The 19,347-nt window shown below is 37.3% G+C and overlaps 2 protein-coding genes across 2 annotated transcripts in view; both read left to right on the top strand.

Moving 5' to 3' along the window:
• Positions 1 to 548: 548 nt before the first annotated feature.
• On the top strand, positions 549 to 10,930 carry LOC131783937 (kinesin-like protein KIFC3). The gene is made up of 15 exons (XM_059100713.2): positions 549 to 805; positions 916 to 1,024; positions 1,195 to 1,275; positions 2,315 to 2,400; positions 3,542 to 3,997; positions 4,336 to 4,551; positions 5,141 to 5,257; positions 5,344 to 5,520; positions 6,205 to 6,483; positions 6,632 to 6,925; positions 7,372 to 7,476; positions 8,047 to 8,292; positions 8,425 to 8,554; positions 9,249 to 9,446; positions 9,872 to 10,930. The coding sequence occupies exons 1-15, from the start codon at positions 779 to 781 to the stop codon at positions 10,012 to 10,014; spliced, it is 2,664 nt and encodes an 887-aa protein (XP_058956696.2). The 5' UTR covers positions 549 to 778; the 3' UTR covers positions 10,015 to 10,930.
• Positions 10,931 to 11,964: 1,034 nt separating this feature from the next.
• Positions 11,965 to 19,347, top strand: part of LOC131783895 (hydrocephalus-inducing protein homolog) — a 50,478-nt gene continuing 43,095 nt past the window's right edge. The window contains exons 1-12 of the mRNA XM_059100667.2: positions 11,965 to 12,259; positions 12,792 to 12,917; positions 13,495 to 13,614; positions 14,229 to 14,363; positions 14,454 to 14,579; positions 14,911 to 15,109; positions 15,227 to 15,335; positions 17,209 to 17,301; positions 18,105 to 18,231; positions 18,366 to 18,422; positions 18,629 to 18,696; positions 19,125 to 19,275. Of these exons, the coding sequence (XP_058956650.2) occupies positions 12,104 to 12,259; positions 12,792 to 12,917; positions 13,495 to 13,614; positions 14,229 to 14,363; positions 14,454 to 14,579; positions 14,911 to 15,109; positions 15,227 to 15,335; positions 17,209 to 17,301; positions 18,105 to 18,231; positions 18,366 to 18,422; positions 18,629 to 18,696; positions 19,125 to 19,275 (1,467 nt within the window). The 5' untranslated portion in view covers positions 11,965 to 12,103. The remainder of the gene's footprint in view (positions 12,260 to 12,791; positions 12,918 to 13,494; positions 13,615 to 14,228; positions 14,364 to 14,453; positions 14,580 to 14,910; positions 15,110 to 15,226; positions 15,336 to 17,208; positions 17,302 to 18,104; positions 18,232 to 18,365; positions 18,423 to 18,628; positions 18,697 to 19,124; positions 19,276 to 19,347) is intronic.

Genomic DNA, 19,347 nt, shown 5'->3' with positions numbered 1-19,347 from the left:
AATAATAAGACCACATCTACCAGTTCCATGACAACGATTTTATATTGCACTGGTAGCTCTTGAGAGTCCTATGATCCTAAGAGGCCGAGAGCACCTTGAATGTGCCAAGAATGATATTATTAGAGGGGAATATTTGAAAGTGTAAGAGGCAGCTAAATTTAACCCTATGGACGAAAAAAAAGTGATTTCTGTGTTTTCTGTAATCAAAACGAACCAAGTCAGGTTCCCTTTTTCTATTCCTTCTTTTTTATCATTGATTTTATTTCACTCGTCTAGCTATGTGTGAACGTTCCGGCCAAAGAGTGTGCATGAGTGTATGTATATTTTTTTATCATAATTATCACATCAAAAATGATAAAAACGACCTGTATGCAGGAGCTTAAACTAGAATTATTCTGATATTATACTATACTGGTTTGTTCCAACAGCCGCCAAATTTCAAAACTTCATATGTGTTTGAACTTGCCCGGCGAAGTGGGATTCTAAAAGAGGATTGGGTCAGATTGTATACTGTTGCTTGGTGACGTCATCGTGAAGGAAGCCGGGTTTCACATTAAACGGTTTCATGCCTTCGTTGATTGAGTAAACTATTTATTATGTCTTCCACCTGGACCCAAAGTAGAAGGAATGGAGCTAACGTCAGGCTAGCTGAAGCCACTGCCTAGCCAAAACATAAGCATTTACGTGAAATACCGGGCGGGTGAAGATTCATCCAGAAATTTAGGGGATTGTGGTAGGAGTAACGAAATCTACCGGAAAGAACTGTAGTAATCTGAAAATGTCGTTCACTCACGATCGAATGAAGGTGAGCTCAGCACAGGATTCACGTTATATAAAAGAAGTATCGTATACGACCATGCCAGCAAGAATTCATGTTTGTTTCACTTTTACATGTCATCCTGTGTTTTCCTTCAGAGACAAACTTCACCATCATTCAAGACTCCGATGGTATTCAAGCCTGATTCGAGCCATAAACCATCTCCGTCGCGAAAAGATTTGTGGAAAGAGGAGTTAGGATTCGATGGTAAGCTTAAACGATCTTGCCATGGCTTTACTATAGCCTGTAAATCCTAAACTGTGCCTATAAGACATGATATGCTTTTATTTGAAAAAGTTACATTTTGAACATCGCTTGTCTTCGCTTGGCTTTCTTGAAACTTATCCTTTCTCTGTCTTTGTTCGTACATGTAACAGACGATTCTAGTCCGGAAGCCGGACAGTCATCAAGCGACGATGAAGAATTGGAACCTGAAGCTGATCAGCTGTCTAGCAAAGGTGAATTATTGTTTTACATAGAGATAATTTTATCTTGAACTACATTTCATTCTGCAAACCGTACACAGCGTCTTTCGAATAGTTGTGAACATATTTTGTCTTAAGTTTGCATGCTATTAACTCTGACCTGCCATTTAATTAGCTAACCACCTGTTGCGCTCATGTCAACAACCAGCAAAATTAAAATAGTTTCATGCTCCGTCTCCCTTAGATTTGTAAGATTATCTGCAATGTCATCCGAAGCACTCATTGTCTCTCTCCTCATTGAACAAATATGCAATATTATTAATTAATTTGTATGTCGTCTCTATTGGAAAGATTGAAACTTTGATTGTAAAATATTGTTCGATGAATTTTAGGACGATTTAGCCACACTTTGGTTGGAAAATAATTTAGGAATAAGGAAAAAAGAGTTGATTATGTTTTCGTGAGAGTTTCAAAGTAGGATTTTCTTTGACAAGCTGCAAAATATCACGAGGTGATAGAATTGAAAGATTTTTAATAGGTTTTTCAGTAAGCTTAGATTTTTCAAATACACCGACAGTTTGAAACGTCTCTATTTTAACAGGCTTATTTACCATTCTGTGTTTGTTTCTTTTGTTTGCTTTTCCGTTGTGATTTATTCTTAGTGCTTTTTGTAGATAGCTTCTTAGATCAGCTTTGGTATACAATTGTTCCCAGTGAGAATGGATTGACTAATTTTGGAGATTTTTTCCAACATGGTTATAATTCACTGCAAGACATTAAAAAAATGTGTAATCACATTAATAACATGTCCCAAGTCTAAGTAACAATTCAATTGGTTAATTAGGAACATGATTAGTATCTGAAATATGTTTATTTACAAGAAAGTAGTTTGAAATTTTCATTTTTTTTAAACTGGCAGAATCATGATCAAAGTTGATAAACTGGTTTTTCATTGTCTAAGCCTCAAAATTCTGCCTTTAATGACTATAAAAAGTCCACTTACCTAAAAAACATTTTAGAGATGATATCTATTTCCCCTATCCATAAAATAAAAGTTGTGGTACAATTTCAGGTTCATCAGATGTGGAGTATCAAGCTCTGCTTGCAGAGTTAAAACAGAAAGACAAGCAGCGTGAGGAACTTCTTATGAATCTAAAGGTTTGTCTAAATTTTATTTATTTGCAATATTTAAACAGGCTGGCTCAGTTCAGCTCAAAGCTGGCTTTGTGTATTTGTTCATTCCCTGTCAAAACTTGCCTGCTCTGTATTTGTTTTGAGACTGCATTAGACATGTTTGCTTAGTGCTTGTAGTAGTTTTTTTGAATTTGTTCACAGACTTATGTCATACTGTGTATTATATCAGAGCATTACACCCTTAATCTAAAAGTAGTCTTTCTTTACCAACTTGGTCTGGTGGGACAAAAAAAGAAGCAACATAAACAGAAATAAAAAATCTGTATGGAAACTTTTCAGGGCTCGTTTGACTTCAAAATTCAGCATAATAGGACTGCTTGTAACATTTATTTCAGTCTCATTATTTTTCTAATTTTAAGATTCTACTTTTATTTAGTCACCATTCTCCAGGTGTGCATGTGGTTTCAGCTGTGTTAAACCATATCACCCCACACAACCTTTACAATAACACAGTACTGTTACTCTTTTCATCTCAGTCAAGGAATTTTGTTTTAATTCCTTCAACTGTTAGTAGATCTTTTCTAGTCAGTAAAATCATGTAATTTCTGTCCATTTTCAGACTTTCTCAGCTGGGAGAAGTTTGTTTAGTGAATTCTTTCATTGTTTTTGACAGTGATATAAATTACATTGCTATGTACCTAAACTTTCACTCAACAAAACGAGCACTGTGATTGGTTGATCCTGACCGGGATACAATTGTGCAGCTGTTGCTTGGGCTAATTTTCAACAGCATGTTTGTTAGTTGCCATATGATTGTTTTAGGGAAAGTCTAAATATATAACAAAGCATTTATTATATAGTCCCACCGGAAACTAGTTAGTTTTGTTTTCCCTTGAGTCCTGATGTTTCTTGAGATGAAGTCAAAGGAAATACCAGGACTTGAGGGAAAATGAAACTAACTGTTTCCTTCGGGACCATACATTAAATGTATATTAAATAATATATACTTTAAGAATACACGTTCAACTTTTGAACAAGCTTCCATTCCTTGGATGTACTAATAACTTACTAAATTAAATAAATAAATAAGTGTAGATAAATAAAGACATATTAAATGATGTATTTAATGATTCATCTAAATTTTTTACTCTTTGCTGTTTACCAGGCTATGACAGACAAAACTGCCAACTATAAGTCAAAGCTCCAGAAGGCAGAAAACAACAAAAAATCACAAATAAAAATTCTGAAGAAAACACATGAATCTCAGTTAGCTATGAAAGCAGAGCTTATCCACAATTTAGAGGAACTTATTGAAGAACAAGAAACCAAAATTGCTGAGCTTGAAAGTCACATCAAAGGTTCAAGTCCCACACAATCATTGAATGCTGCTAACACCAAAGCTTCAAGTCTCAGGAAACTTGTTGACTCCATAAATGATCTCCATGCAGAGAAAAGTAGGATTCATGAAACATGGCTGTCAACGCAGTCAGAACTTGAGACAGTTAAGCATGAACACAAGGAGAACATGAGTCGTTTGACAGAAAATATTTCAGAGTTGGAGACAAAGCTTCGCAAAGCTCACGCTGAAAATCTCAAGTTGCAAAGTTCAGAAGCAGAAAGTGTAAGTTCTTTTGGTTGTTATTTAAACAATTTATGTATAAGGGATCATCTTTGTTTCATCATTTGGTTCCACAAAGATAAAATTAATCATAGAGCAATCTGATCATATTTTTTCCTTGGTCTTAAAAACCCAATCTTATGCCAGACATTTTTTCTTGGCTCATGCCATCTTGTACATTGCAATATTAGTGCAACATAGCATGGGGCTGGGCTTCTTTGTTGGGAATATGGTGAATAGCAGGGGGCTGGGATTCCCCTGCAGTAGCCTGGTCTGGAATGTTGATGGTCCCTTAATAGAGATGTATCTGTTGATATACAGAAATGTATTTTATCTTACAGGATAAACCAAGAGAAAACAACAAACAAGTGTTTTCTCTCCAAGAGGAAGTCACTACTTTGAAAAAAAAGATTCAGACATTGGAACATGATTTACAGAGTACTCACAAACTACATGCAACTACAAAAAATAAACTTGAAGAAGAAGCACTAAATCTTAGAAAGAAGCTTCGAGACACTGAAGCGAAGTATAGTAATCTGGCTGCTACACCACCAAAGGTTAGTCAAAAGAAAGAAGTAGAATTTCTATCTAATCATTGTTTAGAACATGGTAATGCCCCTATCAAATGTGACCAGTCTGGTAGTGGCAGAAGGAAAAAATAGTTGACTGTAGATGTAGTTTACTGTACTGGAGCTAAGTGGTCCATCCATTGTGTGCTTATCCTGCTTTCCATAGCATGAGGCAACTAGGATCATTAGTACTCCCTTCCTAGCTGGGATGACTCTCCATCACAAGGTTATCCTCAGCATTTGATCAGACTTCCTTCCCTAAGTTTTAATTGACAATTAATCCTTTAACCCCTAAGAATGACTAGCATCTAATTTCTCCTTACAATATCACCACTGAATCACACATTTATGTCATGAGAATAAAGGAAATGATCACCAACTAAAGAAACTCTTGATTGTTAGACAAATTCTCCCTTTCAGCACCTTAGTAAATGTACAGAGAACAGTGTGGTGAATATGAATACTGATGATAGGGTGTTAAGGGTTAAGATTATATTATTAACGTCAAAAAACATTATCATTAATTATTATTATTGTTACTATTATTATTTATTAAAAGTGTTTCATATTTTTGCAGACGCGGACCATCTCTGTTGTTTCGGAGGAGACCAAAAAAAAGCTTGACCAGATGATCGCTCAAAACAAAGATCTGGAAGAAATTCTTGCTAAGACAAGATCGGACCACAACGCTAAGGTGAGTTTATGTTCATGTCCATTATATCAGAGAAGGGAAACCTGACATCATCATGCGTTCATTGTTCGTGTTTGCTCTAATTGTAGGTATCTGCCCTGCAAGCTGATATAAAGTCTTTAAAAACCAGCATAACAGAGAGTTCGAGAAATGAGCAAAAAGCTTTGGCCGATTGTCGAACTTTGCAGGAAGCCGTGAAGGAAATGAGCTCCCTCGAGTCTGTGGTGAAACAAAAAGATAGCAAAATAAAGGCGCTAGAATCCGAGGTACGTTTTTGCTTTCTCTCAATAGATCGAGCGTAGGAAGAGCTTCCCCCAACCTAACAAAGAAAATTCGAGCTAGGACAAAATTTTATTCACTCCTTACGTCTGGATCGCTAGCTTAGATGGTGTAGTGGCGCCCCTCTGGTGACATGCATGTAGGAAGTGTGGCTCCAAGTTGCGACGTTTTTGGGGTTACCTTTTACGATATCTTAAGTTGCATTTTGCTTAAGAGTACCAACTCCTTTAGATAATTTACTTTCTAGTAAAAGCGCACTACATGGATGCTACATGTCAGGAATGGCAAGGAAAAAGTCAGTCAGTGTTTTCATGAGTCAGGGAAGTCTTAAGGCTTGGGCTTGTGAAAAATCTGCATCATAGCCTTTACATGATAGCTGTTGTTTCGATTTTCCTTCCAAACTTATTTTTCTCTACACTCTTTTCTCTATACTATCTTTTGCTCAACCGGCTTTTCCTTTTCTTTCTCTTCTCACTTCTATTCTTCTTCTTTCTCCTCTCTTTTCGTTTTTCCGTGGCTCTCCTTAAGGAGTCCACCCCTCTTCCCCCCCCCCCCCCACACCAAATCCTTTCTTACCTCCTCTTGATTCCTTTAAACGTTGATTAAATGAATCTAACACCTTGTAACTGCGTCTGCTTTCCGTTTTTCTTTTTCCTCTGCCTCTCAAACAGATCAGCAAATATAAAGCGGATATTGATCAGCTTGGACAAGAATTTGAACAACAAACGAAGGACTTTGAAGGAGAGAAAAGAAGACTTGTTGCAGAGGAGCGGGCCAAATGTGGAAGGGAGACCAGCGTTATGCGCTCAAAGCTGAAAAGCGTTACGCAGCAACTGATTGTGGTGAAGAACACTTTGGACAATATCAAGAGAGAACATCAAGATCTTAGGATAAGCTGTTTAAAACTCGGGACTGGAATAAAACCGGCTATACGCGGGGTGATTAAACAGGTCAGTTTCATTTTCTGTAGCTCGTATGTTTCAAGACACCAAGTGAGGGGTACCTTGTTTACATAGGGATGAATTTCTGCCGCGAGGATTTCGCGTCCTGGGAGCAATTTCAGTTTGAATGGAAATTCCATGTTTGTTTTCCATACAGATTGTGCAGCGTATCGAAGGAATCGATGACAAAAATAAAGAATTGGTTACAAAGTACAAAAAGGAAATGGCTTTGAGGAAAAAGCTCCATAACGAACTCGTGGACTTGAAAGGCAACATCAGAGTATATTGCAGGGTAAGGCCTGTGATCAAGGAAGACGGAGGAGGAAAAATGGCTGCCAATGTTGTTTCTTTTGACGAAGATGACGACGGCGTTCTTGGTGTTTTCTCCAAGGGATCAACAAAACTGTTTGAGATGGACAAGGTGTTCACATCAACATCCACTCAACAGCAGGTAATTTTTTTTTTATGCCGGTAGATGTCATATTTGATGAGTTGGACGTGACAACATACGTTTAAGCTTTAGTTTTCAAATAGAAATCTCGCACCAGCGAACGATTACTGATGTCAAAGAAGGCAGTGATGGATTTTCCATCATCAAGGCAGCAGTTAAGCAGCGAAACCTAAGAGCAAAAATTCGCATAAAGAAGCGTTGAGACAGTTTGTGCGTATTAGAAAATATTACTCGGAAACCTTTATGTTCGTCATTTGCACTCCATGTCAAATCCTCGCTGTACTTAACTATGTGCGATTCCTGTTTGGTCATTAATACCATCCAAATATTTTATCAAATTAAAGTAAAATTTGTGCAATCTCGGTAAACTACTCTTACTAATGAAGTAGAGATATATTTAGCCAATAGACACTTAATTAACCTACAATCCGCTTTTCTCTTTTTAGGTGTTTGAAGAGGTTAAGGCACTCATAGTTTCTTGTATAGACGGTTATAATGTTTGTATCTTCGCCTACGGGCAAACAGGAAGCGGGAAAACCTTTACAATGGAGGTAATCAGCCTTAGTTGTTGTGCAATAATGTTTATTAGTAGAAAAGGTAGTTAAACCATCGTCGTATTTTGGCCTCATTCAAATAACCCGAGCGGATGCTAGTTACCAAGCTACAGCTGGTTTGGGTATCTAGTGACACTCAAGGGATGATAAATAGGCTTCTCGCAGCCTTCTCTTTTTTTACTTCTTTTTTTTTTCTGGGATCGTCCGATGCCCGGAGGACTAGGTATACTCTTAGTCACATAATGCTATGGAAACAAGGATAACCTCCGGAAGTAATGGACCATTGGCTGCAACACCCCCTTTTCTTTCTTTCCCCCCCCCCCCCCCCCCAGCCTCTCTCTCTCAGCACTCACGGTTTTTAAGGATACAACGAAACTTTAAACAACTTAGATAAAGTGTAGTGAGGGGAGAGCCTCCTTAAGCCCCTGTGTGATCAACTATTGAAGAAAAAATTTTCCTCTCTCTGGTGAATTAAATTAGATGGTAAAAATGTGCTTATTCTTCGTTTATCCTCCCCAAAACCAAGAAGAAAATTGCGAAATAACCCATGTTCTTGTCTTTTCCCAGGGCCCCTCATCCAATCCTGGTATCAACCAGCGTGCGCTCAAGCTTTTGTTCGAAGAGACACGTGACCGCGGAGTGGACTGGAACTACACCATCAACGTATCTGTGATCGAGATCTATAATGAAATGATCCGTGATCTGCTGGGTGATGATCCGTCCGCTAAACTTGAAGTGAAACAAGGAAAAGATGGTCTTTTTGTACCTGGACTCACCGAAATTCAAGTGAACAACGTTGATGAACTGAATGAGGTATGCATCATTTACTGAGTGATTAATTGACTGACCGTTCGATTGTTTGATTGACAGATGTTTGAGTGATTGATTGATTAGTTAACTGAGTTATTGATTGTTTGATTCATTCATTTGAATGTTGCTTGACAGGTTTTTGCCATTGGGAAGACCAACAGGTCTACTGCAATCACAGATATGAATGAGCATTCCTCTCGTTCACATGCTCTCCTCTGTGTGACGGTGACCGGTTTCAACAAAACTACAGGACATAAGACAATCGGTAGGAAAAGCCGTAGACCGGCGCTCAACCTTTTCACGTCCAGGATTTAAATATCAATTCTTTGCAGTGTCCGCCGTAACGGATTTTGTGAATGTTTATCTCAGACAGTTAAGTGTTCAATTAAACAGTATCCCTTAGTTAATATTTGTCTTTCGTCTCATTACCTTCCACCTTAATGCTTGAAAAAAAAGACTGGTATTGTAAGCAGGTGTTTCTTATCTAACTTTCTTGGGGATGTAGGGATTCAGTGGAAGTCAAATATGTCAGATTCAAGCGGTATTAACTGATATTAAAAATACAATCCTAAATTCTGTTGACTATTTCTTGGTTTTGATGTTAAGTAGGGGCGTGTACGAAAGACTGGCGATTATTCCTTCAAGATGGGAAAATAACTCTCAGCGTTTGAGACAAAACGTTGGCACATTCTGTACTCTTAACGAACTTCAGTTGTTGTCTCAAGGAAATCCACGTTTTGATCCGGACAGTGTATTTTCCATTACGGGGTTTCGAGGATTAAGGGGAAATTACTTGAGTTTCCCTATTCTGAAGAATTGTATCTATGAGACAAGAGGGTGTTTTAGAGGCAAGGCATCTCAGAGGATGTATCATGTTTTTCGTTTTTGTTGTACAGAAAATAAGAAAAAGTTGACCGTTCAGTTTCTCTCTTTTTTTTTTAAATTTTACATTTTCTCAGGAAAGCTTAACTTGGTGGACTTAGCAGGAAGTGAGAGAGTGTCGAAGAGTGGATCTGAAGGGGCCCGGATGAAAGAGGCTCAGAGTATAAACAAGTCTTTGTCCTCTTTGGGTGACGTGATCCACTCGCTCAAGAACAGGAGTTCTCATGTACCCTACAGGAATTCAAAGCTGACGTATCTTCTTCAAGAATCTCTGGGTAAGTCACCTTTAACCCGCTATCGGGCGACAAGCTCGTATTCGTCTGATATTTCGGAGATTTGTCTTGAGACCTTGTTTTACTGCTTCACGACTGATGTTTTTTTTTTCTCGTGGTCACGTGACACGCTCAACCTCGTCTTAGGGAACACAGCATTCAAACGTCGAGCATGCGCGAGGAGATCAATTTTGGTCAGTCGCGCGCCAATTTTTGCAAAATATGGCTTCGGGCCCACGAAGTTGCCGGCTCTTTCGAGAAACGGGCTGTTGAGGCGGGTGGAAGAGAGAATCTGGAAACGAGTTTGCTAAGGCTTTCGTGCTCCTAAGAGCGCATGTTGTTTGACGAAAGCGACCACGGAGAAGATTAAAGGCTGTGTTCTACTGTTGATCAGCCAACACTTATCGCTTAAATCATTTGGTTTGCAGGAGGAGATTCCAAAACTTTGATGGTGGTTCAGGTTTCGCCTGTGGAAAAGAATGTGGGTGAAACAGTCTGCAGTTTGAATTTTGCCCAGCGTGTCAGAACAGTGGAGCTTGGCCAAGCCACGAAACGAACCGTGAAAAGTTGATGATCGGACCCAAAACATTTTCTTACGAAAAAGTGTCTCTCGATTTACCGGCCTGTTATCACGAGAAGAAATTTTTGCAATGTAGTTCTTTAGCTTGCCGTCTACAAAAGATCGCAGAGGTCTTGAATTATTCGTTACATAGGACTTTAGTAACTCATAGCACAGATTTCTTCAACAATGTTACCGGTGCAACTAAAAGTCTTTCCTGGTGTGAATATTTTCATAAATAGTGCATTTTAAATATGAATGTTTGATAACTCCAACACTCGTCTCCCGGGCAGTCTCGTTATGAGTGTTACGCAACATAACCTTGCAAGTTGCGTTACGAGTCAAAGCGGCGGCAGTGACAAAGAGTATTTATTTGTTGAATCGGGGTTAACTGCTTTGTTTTTCGTTTATTCGAAAAAGCATTTTGTGCCGTCACTTTTTACAGTTCTTTGAACTTAATGAATTTTTCTCTCCTTTACTGAGACTGAAATTGACCTGAGAAAAAGTACACAGTAAATCTAATGTGTGCAGTTGAACAGAAACTAATTCAAGGGTAATTCCATCTTTAACGTATTTTGAGCTGTTGAAATAGAAATGATGAATAACTTTGTACATTTGGAAACATTTTCTATAAGGTATTAAGCAAATGTAGATGTACTTGATTTTAGAGAAATTGTTGATCCCTATGCGAATTTTGCAATTTTGTGAATTTTTTATAAAGCGTTGCTTTGTACATTTGAAAGCTTTTTTCTATACAAAGAACAAAAAGTATTTTGACACGATGAATTCTCGAATTTGTACGGATATTTTTACTCATGGCTAGGTAATTTCTAACGTTTTGTGATGAATTCAGCACGTCCGTTTGTAAATGTTTTGAATTATTCGACAGTGTGTCAACTATTTATTAAGTCTTGCACGTTGCAATAAAGGTATGACAAATTTTGCTCGTCCTCTCCTTATTGTGTGGATACCCTTACGTTCTGCTGTCTAGCAGCATTTTTCGCGATGGAAAAGGTGCAGTTTGCTCATCAAAACCTGTTGCTGTTCTTATGCCACTCTGTTTATCCCTAGAGCGCTCATATCTAAACAGTTTAAAAAGTTGTATTTGCTGTTACCGGTTTCGAAGCCAGAAGAGCACTACTAGTTATCTCTTTGTCATCCTTTTCCGGAAGTATCGTCCGAAAATGTACCTGTCACTGTATTCCTGTGGTAGGTTTAAATAAGTTGAACTTCAAGAATTTTTTGCCGAGTTCGTTTCTCACCTTTTTTGGTTGAGACAGAACCACTGAAAGTTTAACTAATAAAGGGGGCAAGTTCTAAAGAAACTGTGGTGCTGCGTCGGTGGGAGGGTATACCAGGGTAATTTTGTGTTATCAACTAAGTTGATAACGTAAATTGGCCACTGTAAAGAGTTTCGGGCGTTAGCCTCTCGTCAACGTCAGCTTTGAAACTCTTTACGGTGGCCAATTTACGTTTTCAACTCAGTTGATAAAGCCAAGTTACTCAAATTACATGGAAAGTTTAACCCGCTTAAGTCGTCAAGAATGACTCCAGCAAGCCGAGATATCAAAATGAAGTAATCATAAAGTAGCCAACTTTATAAACGGTGTCGTTCCATACTCAGTGTTCCGAGCAGATAGATTGTCTTTTAAGACAAAAATGCCGGGATCAAATGTAAATAAAGACCAAAACTATCAAGAGACATTTTGGCACGGTTGAGTTCACTTACTAAGGTGTCAAATAATTAAATTTTTACTAAGGTGTCAAATAATTAAATTTTTAGAGGAAATAGACAAAAACAAAACAAAACCAAAAACAAGAAAAGGAAAGAGAAAGAAAAAGATTACAAGCGCTGTCGTAGTCAAAAACCTGAGCCAGCAGACTCTATTGCCAGCAACCGGACACAAAATCATATGCGTTTGAGCAGTCCCCAGATCCATGGCAACAACTCCCGCTCAAACTTCAGAAAATGGCTGGTCTGTGTTTTTGTAAGTTTTGAGCGATTACGATTTGCCAAAACCGAAAAAGAATGCGGAATCTACAAATGTAATACCATACTAAAGAAGAAAAAATTAATTCGCTGAATTGAAAATCTATCGCCATGCCTCAGGGGAAACTTCGTGGAGGGTTGCGCGGCGAGGTACAATCTACCGTAAGAGAGAACTACGGCAGTAAAGCTGTGACTTCTAACTTTAAAAGCCGAGTCGTTCATCCGAGAAATCCCAAACTTGTGAAGGGAAGCCCTGAAGATGATAAGGTAAAACTTCAGAAGAAAAATTTATCTGGTTTATTATTGCTTTGGCCGAGTAATTTTTCCGAACTGTACTACACTATGTGTAAAACAACCAGACAAGTGTATCTCTGTACTGAGAGTTGATCGCAATCCATCAGCAAGCTTTTAGTACGTTGTTAATAGAGTTTTGAAAATTGCAATAAGTGTGATTTCAATTTTAGGATCTATGCATCTCTGTAGCGTTAACTAGCCGGATGAATCCGTTTGCAAGGCAAGCGAACAGCAAACATGTTCAACTGTCTGCAAAAGTCAGCTGAGTAGACTTTACTCAGTTTCGAAATTTGTAATGCTCATATTATGAAAGATTATGGTAAAATTGATTTCCTTTTGCTAAGAATCAAGTATTTTCCTCATTTTTTTCTAGATCAAGAAGGTACAACGCTAAAGAGACGCAAAAAATATACACCAGACTAGATCTACAGTATACAGTCTCAAAAATTCCTTCTTTGGGGATAGCAATACTGATCACAATTATCATTTTTTTTCATATACTCAGCAAGCTCCTTCTGCTTACATGGCTGAGATGCAGCTCACCACAGATGAAAGATTTAAGCTCACATATGAGATGAGGGTGCCTCAAATTATTGAGTTACTAGACATGTCAGAACAGACTCTTCAGAAGGTAGATGGTTGCCTACTCTTTGACTTTGCTTTTGATAGGAGGCTTGTGTAATACTGTACGAAGTTATCATCCATCAAAGTTGGTTTCCTTCACAGAAAACAAAAATAATAACTGATTAATTGATTAATTAATGGTTTATTGTGATCAATACTGGACTTGCATTGTCTCTGATGTTAAACTCTATCATGTTGTTGAATTGTCAGTCTCTACCACCAACAACAGTCCCTTTCAGGACTACCCCAACCTGGATGAACACAAAATTAACCATCACTCTTAAAATCAAATCGTTTACCACAATTTAAATAAGATGACTGAGTTCATCAAATATTAGAATAATGAAGATGAAAACACCAAGTATGATCTTGTTTTTTTCTTTTTAATAATTTTACCCCTGTAAGATAAAATGTGGTCAACAATTCTTGTGCATTTTTACAAAAATTTTGTGGTCTCCTATATATATTTTTGCTAGTATGGAAGGACTTGAAGTAATTGATTATTTGCTTTTGTCTACAGTTGTAATGACAGGGCACAGAATTCATCAAGCTTTCTTCAAAAACTGTTTTTTTTTTCTCCATAGTTCACCACTATGGATATTGAAGAGCCTCTGTTTCAGCCATTTCCTTCAGATATTGTGTTCCAAAATTTCAACCCATTTGAGACATATCAGGTTCCATTGCAGTTGAGGAACAATGATAAGGTGAAGAAGATTCCCAAGAAAATCAGAGAGTAATGCTTGGTCAAACCTCTTCCTAAATAGACTCATGATGTAAGATGTAACAGAAGAGGAAACATTTGACAGAAAATAGATCACCACAGCTACAAACACATGAAAAGTAGTTGTAAAAGTAAAGTTTTAAGAAAAAAGATGGGTTTTGATGGTCTTCAATTCTTTAGGGGTGTTGTTGCTCTGCAAATACCACTGCAGAGATATAACCAACAGAATAATCAATCCACCTGAGGTCATGTCACTCTTCATTTTAATTAATACTCAGAGACAGAGAGAAAGAACTGATAACCTGTATAGCTTCCTCTTAAGGAAAAGTAGGAATACTCCATGAAAATCTGCAATAAGGACATTGGATGAAGTAGGTTTGGGCTGATTTGGAGCTGTGCAGGGCTAACTTTTTTGTTGAGTGTGGTGACTCAACCTTGGGGAAGATCAAGTTTACACAGAGTTTAAATTGGTTGGGATTGGATTTTATGTCTGCTGGTTAATGTAATGTCTGTTTAAGTAAGTGTTGGTTGAACTGAACAGGATATGATATCAGGGACAGTGACAAATATTGTGGTGTATTTTTTTTAACTTTGTAGGTTGCTCGTCTTGTTAAAGTGACCCAAACAGATTCTCCATACTTCAAGATCATCAGCCCTCATGATGTGGGACACAAAGTAGCTCCTGGAATGGATACTGTATTTATCATTCAATTCACCCCCGATGAGAAAAAGGTATTAAGTGGAGTAGTGTGTTCATTTGATAGCTTTGTGAATTGAAAGACATTATACTCAACTCTAGGTTTGGCCTTAATCTTTCAACAGGACTATACCCATGAGCTTATTTGCATCACTGAAAGGGAGAAATTCTTGGTGCCAGTAAAAGCAATTGGGGCAAGAGCCATCCTTGACTTTCCAGATGAGATCAGCTTTGGAACTTGTCCTGTAAAGGTATATGGTTAAAGCATTTTGGTTGTTGTTTCTTAATTTACCATTTATCACACGGACAACATGCAACTGTACATTCAGGGTGTTGCATGAATGTATATGATGCTGTTTCCCATTGAATAATGAAATCCACAAGTTGCTAAGATGGCTTGTCTACCACTTGAAAATCCAAAATTGAAATATAACAGTTTTAGCTACATGTTCCTTATTATCAAATTCGTGACCACAAATGTGTGCTGTATTGGTGATACTCTGAAACTCATTACAAAGAAAGTTTGCAAGAATGTCTAAATTTCTTGGTACCACTCATTATGTTATTGTTGTATCTTCTCAGTATGCCACCACAAGGACTCTCCTTGTACGAAACATTGGCAACAGCGATGCAAAGTTTCAGCTGTTAGTACAGGAGCCATTCTTTGTTACACCTGACAGTGGTCGGCTGGCTATAGGGGACAGCATGCAGATTCATGTAGATTTCAAGGCCTTGCAGACAGGAGACCATGGTAGTCATATGATTCTTCAATATGAAACAGGTAAATTCAATTTGTAAAAATATTTAAAATTTCTATTGTCTTAAAGATAATTGTCAAGTTTACTGCAACATATAATTAGAGTCTGACATGAATTTCTTTTGTTAAAATTTGATACAGGAGAAGAAATCTATATAAGTTTGTATGGAGCTGCAATTGATTATAATATCCGACTGGATAAAAGTACAGTCAAAATGGAAAACGCTTTCATATCATGTGCCTCACAAAGGTGGGTTACATTATACTTGAGATGACTGACTAGTATATATATATGTTATTTGCCGGCTGGGATGTCCGTATGGTGAAAAACTGTTACCGAGGTCTTGAAAATACTGCCCGAGGCCGTAGGCCGAGGGCAGCATTTTCAAGACCGAGGTCACAGTTTTTCACCATACGGACCGACCCTTAGCCGGTAAATAACATATTTATTGTTTTTAAACTTGACGAAATTCTTTCCGAAAGAACCCGAATGATTTATAGCCGTAAATACGGCAAGATCTTCCATAAACTGAACAATTTTTGAGTGAGTAAATGGTAGTTGAAATAGAGGTGATGCAAATTTAAGAGAGATGATTTCTGTAACGATAAAGGTGATTTAAAAGGCTTCCAAACAAACTTTGAAACATTATTTTTACAAGTATCTGTCACAATCTGACATCTGTCAATTAGAGAGCGCGCAAGAAAAAAAAAGCGTAGGAACATTTGAAAACCAACAGAACTAGTTTGGCAAGGACTGTCACGACAATGTTTTCTTCAAAATCAGTCAATGATCTAACGGAAAGTATTATTCACTTTCATCGACCATTCATTTATGTACGAAGATTTACCTCTGTTCATTAAGTAAACGGCGAGGAAAGTAATTGTGAGTAAATTCAATTTTTTTATTTTGAAGTTGTGAGAGTTTGTTCATTTGTTTGCTGTAATGGCGTGTTTAATTCTGGTCTTTCCTTCACAAAAACTAAATTCGAACGGCACACTCCAACGAGACACAAGGGAATTTAATGCGGCCTTTTCTCAAAAAATTCCTTCAATTTCTGTTGTGCAATTTACGGTACAAATGTCCAAATTGAATGGAATTGGAAAGACTCACCGGGAGCATATATTTGTTGTAGAACTTAAATTAAAACTTCGCTCGCTCTTTCACTATGAACAAATTGCTCGAGAAAATTCAGATATTAAATGAATGAAAGTTCCATCATTTAGTTTAACTGTAACCAAATACCTCACGTTTCAACTTTCTGGGTACTTTTGTGAACGATTAAAATTAATTGCAGACGGTTTTTAGGCCGCTTGTCAACCACTGTGATGACACTATTGTTTATACAAATTCATTCTGAAACCAATATTTTTCTGTCAACCAAAGTGATTTGATATAGAGAAAAGAGAGGATTCATATGTTATTTATCAGCTTGTGGTAGTGACCGACGTGTTTGCTTAAAAATACTGCCCAGCTGGAAAACGAGGTATATTTATGAAAAATGACAACGAAAGTTGGAATGTACTCGGCGACTCACGAAAGCATTACCGTGGCCCGTGGGCAGAGATAGGAAAATACTGACCGGGAAAAGAACCAATCAGATTCCAAGATTCGTTACCGTGCCCTCTAAAAAAACAATAAAATAATGTATTTCTATTCATTCAGTTTCTATTCTTTGCTACTTCCATTTGAAAAAATGGTTAGTGGCTTATTCTATGTAATCATTCTGTAAACTTTAGACTCTAAGATCAGTAATCATATTCTCCATACTTTTCTCTATACATTTCCCATTACATTTCCTCCAAGGAGACTTTGTTGAACAATCAAGGGTTTCTTTAGTTGGTGATCATTTCCTTTATTCTTGTGACCCTAATGTTTGATTCAGGAGTGGTATTGTGAGGAGAAAATAAATCTTGGTCACTATTAGAGGTCAAAGGGTTAAAGTTATCTGTCTGTTGCTTCTCTACTCCTCCACTCTTGTTCTCTCCAGGCTTCCTGTAGATTTGAAAAAATAAAACCTTTTTTTTTGTCTTTTATGCCAAATTGATCAAGTAGCTTCATGATCAGTGATGCACAATTGAAATATCTACTGGTACTGACCTAATACCATCTTCTCATTCTCTAGGACAGTCACTCTCTCCAACAGAAGTGATATTATTGTCCAGTTCAAGTGGACAAACTTTGCAACATTAAGGGAAGAAATGCAGCATAAGGATAGGTAGGCTTTGAATTTCTCTCTGTAAGATTTACTTTCTGTGCAGTATTGAAGGGACCTTGATCTTTTTATGCTCATTCTAACCCTAAGCATCTACATGTACTTTTAGATAGAAGACTATAAAAGATGATTATGAATGGTGTGATTTTTCCTCTATCCAACACCCCCCTCCGAAAAAAAAAAACTTGTTTAAGCAATGTGACATAATTGTAAGTTACAAATGGAGGTTGAAACCTGAAACCATTATACCTGCCCAACAAACCCAGCTATAGCCATAGCACCCTTTACACATAGCCCTACACATACTGAGCTAAGAGAAACTCTTTGGAAAAAGAAGGCACCAAATGAATATACTTGGTGCATGAAAATACCACTAGGAACTGTGTAAGTCGATCCTGACAGAAACACAGCTCTAAACAGGAATGCGTCATAGCTGATAAACACTAAAATGCCAAAACATTTTCAACCTTCTCAGAGCCAGCTACTAAGCAAACTTCCTCTTTGTCAGTAAATATAGTTAAGTCAAATTGCACTTATTTCTATTAAAAAACATAGTAATTAACTGTTAGAAATATTTGGCTGGACTGTTAATACTTTCATTCCCAAGATCTCATCAGCAATTCTCCTTACTGTCTGCCATTCAATTCTTATGATTTTGTGAATTTGGTATTGAGTTAACCAATAATCTCCCAATTGATCATTTTCTTTATTCTCATCACTTGTCGGCTTGTAAGAAGAAATTCTGTCTTGGTCACTCGTGGGAGTTAAAGGGTCTGGGTGAACTGCTCTCAATGTTTGTTTTGTAGGTTTTACATGGACCTTGAGAGTGAGGAAAATGTGGAAAAGGATGAGTTCTTTGAAGAATGCCTCAGTGATCCTACTCTTCGAGATCAAATGTCTATCTTGACAAGAAAATTCAAAAACAAGATGCAGGTAATATGGAACAGGTCACAGAAACAACTAATAACTATTGATCACTTTTATGGGCAAGACTTAAGTTATGCTTGAAGGCTTTAGTTTCTTTTCAAGTTTCTTATTCTGTTATTTTTCCTTTTAAAATGTGACAGGCAATTGCTGATGACAAACTACTTTATGGAGACTCAATTGTCACTATTGACCCAGTGGTAAGGAATGCTATAGCCATTCATTATGTAAGACCAGCTGCATATGTCGGATAAAGTGCTACCATAAAAGCACAGAAAATTACTCAATTGTTGATCATATACACCATCATGCTCTCAACATTGCTAAGTTAAACAATTTAGTTTTTGCTTTAGGGTGTTTTGTGTTGTTTTGTACAAATCAGTGTCTTTGATAATTTGTTTTATAGGAAGGAGAGATCTGGCCCAATTCTCAGGCAGAAATCAGCATTATCTTCAAACCTCAAGAGGCTTGCAAGTAAGAGTGTGAAAATAATGCTTGGAACTACAAATAAGACATCTTGTTTTATTTATATGAACATCTTGCAAATATTCAAAGGTCATGGGTTTATGTACATGCTTTTTATAAAAATGAGCGGCTAACTCATTGTGGGTGCTTTCTGTAAGCTGTATACTACTCCCTTGAAGCTTGAATATCCAAATCTTTGGGGTCCATGGTTAAAATAATTTTTTGTCACTGGGTAAAGCAGTTATGAATATGGTGATTACTTTTTTTAATTAGTAGTTAGCATATTGAGTTGACCTCTAAGTGTAGAGGATCATCAATTGACATTGACTGACAAGAGCTAGTATTTTGTATCAAGTTTTATCTCAGTTGTTGTCAGTACTATACTTAGTATTTGTACTGAGAGCCTTAAATTGACAGTGTGGTTTTTTTTTTTGTAGCTATGCCAGAACTATATACTGTGATGTAACAGGCAGAGAATCAAGGTTGCCTTTAAGAATTAGAGGTGATGGAATAGGCCCTCAAGTGCACTTCTCTTTGGATACACTAGACATTGGCAGTGTATTCATTAATTCTCAGCATTCTTATGAGGTAAAGAGATACACTTTTTGAAAGTATTTTAAACTCACATGAGTGACCAAGACAGAATTTCTCCTTATGATA

The sequence above is a fragment of the Pocillopora verrucosa genome, chromosome 3, assembly GCF_036669915.1.
Source record: "Pocillopora verrucosa isolate sample1 chromosome 3, ASM3666991v2, whole genome shotgun sequence".
Lineage (NCBI taxonomy): Eukaryota > Metazoa > Cnidaria > Anthozoa > Scleractinia > Pocilloporidae > Pocillopora > Pocillopora verrucosa.
This window is presented reverse-complemented; position numbering and strand designations above follow the sequence as displayed.